The sequence below is a fragment of the Pteropus vampyrus genome, unplaced genomic scaffold (genome assembly GCF_000151845.1).
Source record: "Pteropus vampyrus isolate Shadow unplaced genomic scaffold, Pvam_2.0 Scaffold15, whole genome shotgun sequence".
In the NCBI taxonomy this organism is placed as follows: Eukaryota; Metazoa; Chordata; class Mammalia; order Chiroptera; family Pteropodidae; genus Pteropus; species Pteropus vampyrus.
This window is the reverse complement of record NW_011888796.1, coordinates 12,418,482-12,426,603: the sequence shown is the minus strand read 5'-3', so window position 1 is coordinate 12,426,603 and position 8,122 is coordinate 12,418,482. Positions and strand designations below refer to the sequence as shown.

General features: G+C 39.7%; 1 protein-coding gene across 1 annotated transcript in view; it reads right to left on the bottom strand.

Annotated features, from left to right (window-relative positions):
* Positions 1 to 2,146, bottom strand: part of FERMT2 (fermitin family member 2) — a 72,084-nt gene extending 69,938 nt beyond the window's left edge. Inside the window, exon 1 of the mRNA XM_023526803.1 lies at positions 2,069 to 2,146. Coding sequence (XP_023382571.1) covers positions 2,069 to 2,146 — 78 coding nt within the window. The remainder of the gene's footprint in view (positions 1 to 2,068) is intronic.
* Positions 2,147 to 8,122: the final 5,976 nt, after the last annotated feature.

Sequence of the window (8,122 nt, the reverse complement as noted above, 5' to 3'; positions counted from 1 at the left end):
TTGAGCATTTTTGAGGTTGTAAGTGCTGTGCAGAGCACTTTAAATGTTCCTCACAACACCCCTGAGTTGTTATTATTATCTTTATTTAATGCGAGTTAATTGATGGCCAAATTGGTCACCTGGTTATACAACTTGTCCTAAATCACACAGCTGGTATGCAGAAGAACTAGGATTAAAACCTAGGTCTGAAAAAAGAAGGTCATAAATGCTTCAAAGTTTTAACATTTGGGTGACCAAGAAGAGCAGTGGCATTACTGAACTGGGAAATGGAAATTGAGAGGAGCTGATTTCAGGGAGCAAGGGAAAGATGAGGTGTTTTAAAAAAGAAATATTGAACTTGGGGTGAAAGCCATATGTCCCAGTGGAAACATTTAGAGGGCAGTTAGATAAAAAACCTGGCAATCTTGTGAGAGGATTGGATCACACAGAGAAATCATTAGCATAGAGGCAAACCTTAATGGATGATTCAACCTCCCAAATGAGACTGACCCTTGGGTAACTGCTCCCCAAAGTTAAAAGTAGGAAGAAGAGTCATCATCTCAGGCAACAAAGAAGAAAGAATAAGAGGTGGGAAAAAAATCAGGTTAGTCCAGAGTCAAGCAAGCCAAGGAAGAAAGGGAGGAAGAAAAAAAGGAAAGAAGGGAGGGAGAAAGGGAGAGGGGAAGGAAGGAATCATTTCAAGAAGGAAAGGGTGGTCAGCAGTATCAAATGATGCAGAGAAGTCCAGGAGAATAAATAATGACTGAAGCACGCAAGGACTGATGAAAATCATTATTCACCTTACAGAGGACAATTTTATAGCTGAAGACAGGTTTCAGAGAGTTGAAGAAGAAAGAGAGAAGTTTTTCAGGGAAAGGAAAGCAAGAAATTGCATGGTAATTGAAGGTGTCGCAGGAGCAAAGATGCTTTTTCAAAACAAAGGAGACCTGAGCATGCATAAAGACTATGGAAACTGTAAGGCGGAAGAAAATAGGAGCAGTTCTTGCCAAGACAGAAGAAATACACACCAGTTTGCAAAGGATAGGATTGGATTATTGGAAGTCTCTAACCATTTTATGAAAGTAGAAAGGCACAGCAAGATATAGCAAATGGGTATATAACATATTTAAGTAAATACTGTTAATATTGGCCAGTGAGAGGGTGGGGTTTATGCTGCTCAGAAGGATAGCCTCCCAGGAGGTCAGATTGGGGCCGGGATGTGAAAAAGGAAGGATGTGATTAAGAGATTATTTCAGTACATCTAGGGCAGGAATTCAAAGTCCCACAAAGGGAAATCAGTGATGACAGCACAGATGCCAACTTGCCTGGCCCAGAGATGCTACTGGGAGTCAGCTGATCTGGAGACAGTACAGCCACCCCTTATAAATCACCGGAAGGCCGCAGGCCAAGAGGCCAATCCACACAGCTGCCTTCATACAGTCTCTATAACGCAGCAGTACCTCCAACTGGAAGTGTTTCCCTGTTAATGAACACAATAGCCACCTCCCTGATTTTCAGTGTAATTTATTATCTAGCTGGTTCCTTTCCTTCCAGTTTTTGGTAGCAGGTAAATTGCTGACTCCCAATCCTCATTCTGAGAAATGATCCCTACTCTTTGTGCTTTGTGTCTCAATGTCTTCTTTAAATGCATAAACCCTCTATTCTTCCCAAACCAGGAATCGCAGTTCCACTAAAAGAGCCAAACCAGAAAGTCACTTACAATTCCAATTGCCATAGGGCCAACTCAGTTCAACTTGCAAGGACAAAAGTGCTTTTCATCTACTCACTCCTAAGAAGGTGCTCAGGTGACAGAGAATTGACTACAGCTGAATATCACCATCTGGTGCCTGGGAGGTGTCACTGCAAATCTTTTTCTCTCTGGAACTAAATTCAGTAAATAATTCACTAAGAACTTCGTAAGGAAATGGAAAAAGTGTACTTGCACCAATTTAAAGATAAATTCTTCATTTTGGGATCCTATTCATGCACCATTTTAAAGATAAATTCTTCATTTTGGCACTACCTTTCAGTTTCTCTTACTGCACAGACTTTAGGACTTCACTCTTGGTGGTATTCATTCAGTTCCTACATCAACAATTTTTTCTGCTTCATCCAATTCTCTCCTTGCTTCCAGATCACCTTCATCACCATATAAAGAGACGCTCATTTAAAGTCTCTCATTTAAAGAAAGTAAAAGGTCTCCCTTGATTACATATATCCCTCCATTACCCATTTACTGCTATGGTCCCCTCGAACACAAAACCACTCAAATGAAATACTTGTATGTAACTCTCTACTTCCTCAAATCTAAATTACTTTTTAACTCAACCCCAAGTTGGTCTCTGTTTCTACCACTCCACCAAAGCTGTTCTTACATCACTAATGACATCTGTGCTACAAAACATATGGCGCCTTTTCCAGCCTCTCCTTACTCAAGCTTTCAGTAGCATTAGATGCTGTCTGCACTGCACTCTTTCTAAATGCTTGCTCCCCTTGGAGTATAGAAATTGCTATCTGCTTGTTTTTCTTCCACCTCTTTGTTTTCTTTTTCAGTCTCCCTGGCTGGCTCCTTCTCCTCTAGCCGATCTCTAAATGCAACATGGTAGGTATGGGACCCTGTCTGAGGCCTCTTTTCCTCTCCTTATGCATTCTCTCTCTAGCAGATCTTCTCCTACCTCAAGACTTAAAATACTGTGTGCTGATGATTCCGAAATGTCTAGCCCAGATTCATGTGTAATAAGCATTTTGAACTAATAGGGAAGGTGATGTGAGACCGACCTTCCCTCAATCACTGTTCCTTTTCCACCTCAGTAAATGACACCACCATTCATTCATTTGCTGAACCTAAAATCTAGGTCTCAGCCTTGATTTCCCAACATATCTTTACCACCCCTTCTCCAATGACTAATTTAACAGTGTCTGCCTCTAAAATAGATCCAGGTTGATTCACTTCTCTACGCCTCCAACTGTCACCATCCTGGTCCGAGCCACTGTCTTCTCATGTGGATTATTTATTCAATAACCTCCTAAGTAGTCTCTGTTCTTTCCCTCTGCAGTCCATTTCCTATACAGTAGCTAGAGTGATCCTTTAATTATGCAAATCACAACATTTACTCTTCTCTTAGAAACATCAACAGCTCTCCATTATGCTTAGAATAAAATCCAAACTCTTTACCATGGCTCAAAACGGCCTCACAGGATCTGGTCCACCCTATGCCCATGTCCTCCTACTTACTGTCTTCAGTCATTCAGACCTCCTCACTTTTCTGTCTCAGCACTTGGCCATTAGCCTGCTCCCCACCTTTTCCCTGGCTCTTCCCATGACTATCTTTCTCAGCTCCAGCGTCATCTCCTCAGAAAAGCTTTTCCTGGCCACGCAGTTTTATAATAGCTTTCCCCTCTAGCCCCCAGTTACTTTCTATTTTCTCATCTGCTTTTTTTTCTTTCATAAACCTTAACCAAAACTTTGAAATCATCTTTATTTCTTTGCTTATTTTTCTCTATCACACCTAGCCTTCCCCTCTGCCATTAGAATGTAAGCTCCTTGAAAAGAGGGAACTTCCAATTGCATCTTGGTGCACAGTCCATGGACACCATTCATGTTGTAGTTCGTGTGAATGGAGGTCCCTGTAGCAACCTGCTCTCATCTGCCTTGTTCATAGCCATAATCCCTAGCACCTAGCACAGTGCCTGGCGCACGGCAAGCGCTTAATAAATAGTTGTGGAATAAATGGGAGAATGAAACGTAGCTCTCCAGACCATGCCCCCAAGGCCCTGACTGACCTGATTCTGCACACTTTGCCAGTCTCATCTTGTTCAATTCTCTCTCTCTGTTTTGGCACTACCTTTCAGTTTCTCTTACTGCACAGACTCCCTCCAGCCTCAGGGTCTTTGTAGGTGGTTTCCTCTACCTAGACAGTTCTCCTCTAACTCTTTGTCTACGTAATGACCATTATCTTTTAAATATTAGCATGTGGCAGATACTGTTGATGCCCTGCCCCATATCTAGTCTAGAGCTGTGGTTCTCCAAGTGTTATCCCTGAACCGGCAGCATCAACATCACCTGGAAATTCGTCAGAAGAACATTCTTCATCTCCATTCCAGATCTACTGAATTAGAAACTCTGGGGTGGGGATCCTGCAATCTGTGTTTTATCAAGTTCTCTAGGTGATTCTGGTAATTTGAGAACCACTGACTTATTGTGTCCAAGCTTTCTATGTACCTCTGGCTGAAGGAGAAGTTGCAAGAGCTGAGACTTTAACACCCCTGGAGTGACCCTGAACAAATGAGGGATGGGAGTTGGTGCATAAATATCCCAACCTCATATCCCTTATTGAGACATTCTAGGGGTGTTCCACAAAGTCTCTCAGAGAGTCCCCAGCAGGACCAAGCCCCACTTACAACAGTGGTCACTTGCTTATTAATGGTTTTCCTTCCTTTCCGTCTCACTGCCCTACTATTCACACAGCTGCCTGGAATCAATTCTGAAGTAAGTCACCTGTGCCCAAATTCTTGTCTTAGCGTTTCGTCTTCAGGTCAGACCGAGATACACAATGCAAGTACCCTATGTAAAGGAAGCTTTTTCCCTCACCCTCCAACTAGATCACTTTACTCTGTTACATGCTCTTTTTTCACCCTCTTCTTTTGCATCACAGCACTTTTCACAGTTTATAATTAGATATGTGTGTAATTCTTTGGTTAATATATGCCATCCCCACCTTGAAGGAACTGCATCTATTCTGCCTTCATTTTATCTTCAACACTTACCTGTGTCTGGTACAAAAATAGACATCAATACATGTTCATTGAATGAATGAAAACGAATAGATGGTACCCTTTCATTCATAACTCAAAGGACTATCTGAGAAATTCTCAGGTTTTTGTCTTTTACATTTCAACATATTTTTCTCTTGTATTCCTCCTACTCTTCTCTTTCCTTTTGTAAAATTCAGTCTTTTCATTGCTTCTTCAGGACAATGGAATACTCCATGTAATAGTCCTACTCTTTCTTAATTTTTGTCTGAGTTTATCTTTTAAAGTATTTCCTTTTCAACCAAAACATTTGTCTTTCTATTCTAATTATAGACAAGATGCCTTTTGTAATAGGACTTTTTATTTTCAAACCACAAAATTCCTTGACATCCATCCTCAAAGCCTATAAAGGCTTTTCATTGCAGATTTCCATTAGCCTTCTTACTTCTAAAGGAGGCAAACGTATGAATACATATTAAATAATTTGCATCTGAGATTTAATAAGCCTTCATCAAATATTTTTTGAGATAATGGGGAAGAGGATATTTCTCCCATCTCCCAACAACTGTAAATTTTTGCCCATCTCTGTTGCCAGCATGGCCCAAGAGAGGTGTTGTTAATTTTGTTGTTCAGAGCTATTAGTTGGGACAGTTTTGTTAATAGCAAGGTACTATATGTTAAAACTTGCACTTATATACAGCATTTTTTTTTTTTTTTTTTGGCAGTAGGTTTACCACAATTGGGATAGGCTCAACACCTTTCTCTCCTTCATTCCATGTGGCTTCCACAAACTTGGGCCCCTTTTGTTTGGTGGGGAAAAAATGAGACATCACCTAGACCTTAAGCAGAAGACACATTCTCCAGTCCAGCCAGAGACCTCCTCCCTCTTTGTGAAAGTATGAAGTGCTTACTCAGCTCTGACTGAAGTAGAACTTTGCTTTGCATTTGGCTCCTTCTTTTCATGAGGTTGGGCCAACTGCGGATAAAGGAGGTTTGGCGGTGCAGGATCTGGGCATTCCTGGGTCTCTAGATTAATATGATCAAAATAGAACCCAAACTGTACCTTTAACCTCTAATAAAACACTTGTTTCTTCAGGAACTCTGAATAGCAATTTCAGAGCTTATTCCTGAAACTGAGCATATGGGTTTTGCTTTTTGGCAGAATCTTTAAAATAAATAATAGAAAAGCCTGAGCAAGTCTTCCAGTCTGTCTCCCCAAAACCAGAACAGAATCATTTCCTACATTAGGCCTATCTAATGTTTTATCTAATTTAATTTTTAATATTTTGGATGATGACTTTCACAATTTCCCTGAGGGGACCATTTCATAATTTAATATTTATTTCCCGGATAGGGAGTGTTTCCAGTTATCAACCCAAATTTTAAATTTCATCTTGTTCTCCTGGAGATTAAGTATATCCTCTCTGTGGAAAGTTAAAAATTTCAAATATGGTATTAGTATACCAACAATTTCTCAGTAAGTAACCTATTTCTTTAGTCTCTTCAAAGACATGAATACCCGTAACCATTCGTTTTTATTGTTTTTCTGAACACCTATCGTTTCTCTATACTTTTATTATCTATATGAAATTATTTTCTACTTGTAGTTTTGTTTTTTTAAGTTGACTTTTTCATACCAACTTTTCATGGTAAAATATACATAATATAAAATTCACCATTTTAACCATTTTTAAGTCTATAGTTTTGTAGCATTAAATACATCCATGTTGTTGTGCAACCATCACCACTATCCATCTCCAGAACATTTTTATTCTCCCAAACTGAAACTCTGTAGCTGTCAAACACTAATTTACCATTCCCTCCAATCCTAGTCCCTGGAACCCACCATGTTACTTTCTGTCTCTATGAATTTGACTATTTTAGGCACTTTAAATAAGTTCATTCTTGTTTTTTAAGGAACTAACAACTCTGAACCCTAGCATGCTGTGATTTGACTTGATGACAAAAATAAAAATAACCTTATTACAGCTGTATTAATTCAAGGGTGATATTTAAAATATTTAATGACTGGCATGGCAGAAGCCCTGGGCGATCAGAACAAAGCTCAGCCCAGTCAGAGGGAATGATTGATGTAAAGAAGAGGAGAACTTGACCAGTGCTTACAGTTCACATCAATCAGGCTTCCTCCTATGGAACAGAAAGATGAGGTTGGGGGAATAATAGAGTTGCTATGGGGATTAAATACATCAGTACATTACAAATATTAATAAAGGTTAAATTATGTTTATATAATATTATATAATTATAAAATATATTATAATAAATCTATTATATAATAAATATATTAAATTACATTAAAATAAAAATACATTATATTAATAAATAAAACATTAATATATAATATTAATATACTTAATATGTTAAATAAACTAATATAAACAAAGCACTTAAAAGAGACCTAAGCATGTAGTATTGATAAATGTTAGATCTTCTTTTTCAATTTGTATCCCCAATACTTAGCTCTGTGCCTGACACTTAGTAGATGTCCAGTTCATTCACTCATTTATTCAGCCAAATATTCAACCACTTATTGACTTGTTAGGCGTATATTGCTTCTTATCTATTCCTCTGGTTTCTATGAGGAAGGATTTTCCCCAAACGCTTGGCTTCCCTGCACCCCTTATTCTGTCCCATGGAGGTAGAGAGGGTTACCTGGCTGGCGAGTCTGGGAAAGGCTCTTGAGGGTGGGGGTGGGGGTGCGGCCCAGCTCCTTTCTCCTCTTCTTTCTTGAACACATATTCTGTTCTTCCTTTAGGAGGTGAGTTCTGTGAGGGGCTTGCCCCATGGGCATGGGTGTGAAGTTTTCCAATGCAGTGGAGACTAGGCAAATGAGACTGTCCCATTTGGGGTTCCGTACTGGAGATATCAATGTTGCTGCACACCTAAGCTTATTTTTCAACAACTCTATTGATCATAAAACTGATATTTTGATTTCCATCTGATTGTTTCCTCCACATCTTATCTCGCGACTGGCTCTAAACTTGGGCAGGGAAAATAGAAGCCTTACTTAAGAGCCTCCCCTTCAAACCCTCAAATTATTTAACGAATATTTTTTGTGGTGCTGGAGAAGAGACAGTCAAGATCTGAAGCATGAATCAGAGTGAACTCCAAGCAGAATGGTAAAGATTTCCAGGCTGGAGGAGAAGGGGCCTATGATGGGGGCAGGGGGTAGGGACAGGGTATGTGGATATGAGAGCTTGAAAGAAGGCTGGGGGCTGAATGGAGAGAATGAGGGGAAATATAGACCTAATGAGGGCTGATATAGGTAGGGAGGGACCACATTTATACTAAGAGCAGCAGAGATGGCATTGGAGACCTTTGCATTTTGAATTATCCCTTTGGCTGTTCTGTGGAAAAAGGATAGTAGGAG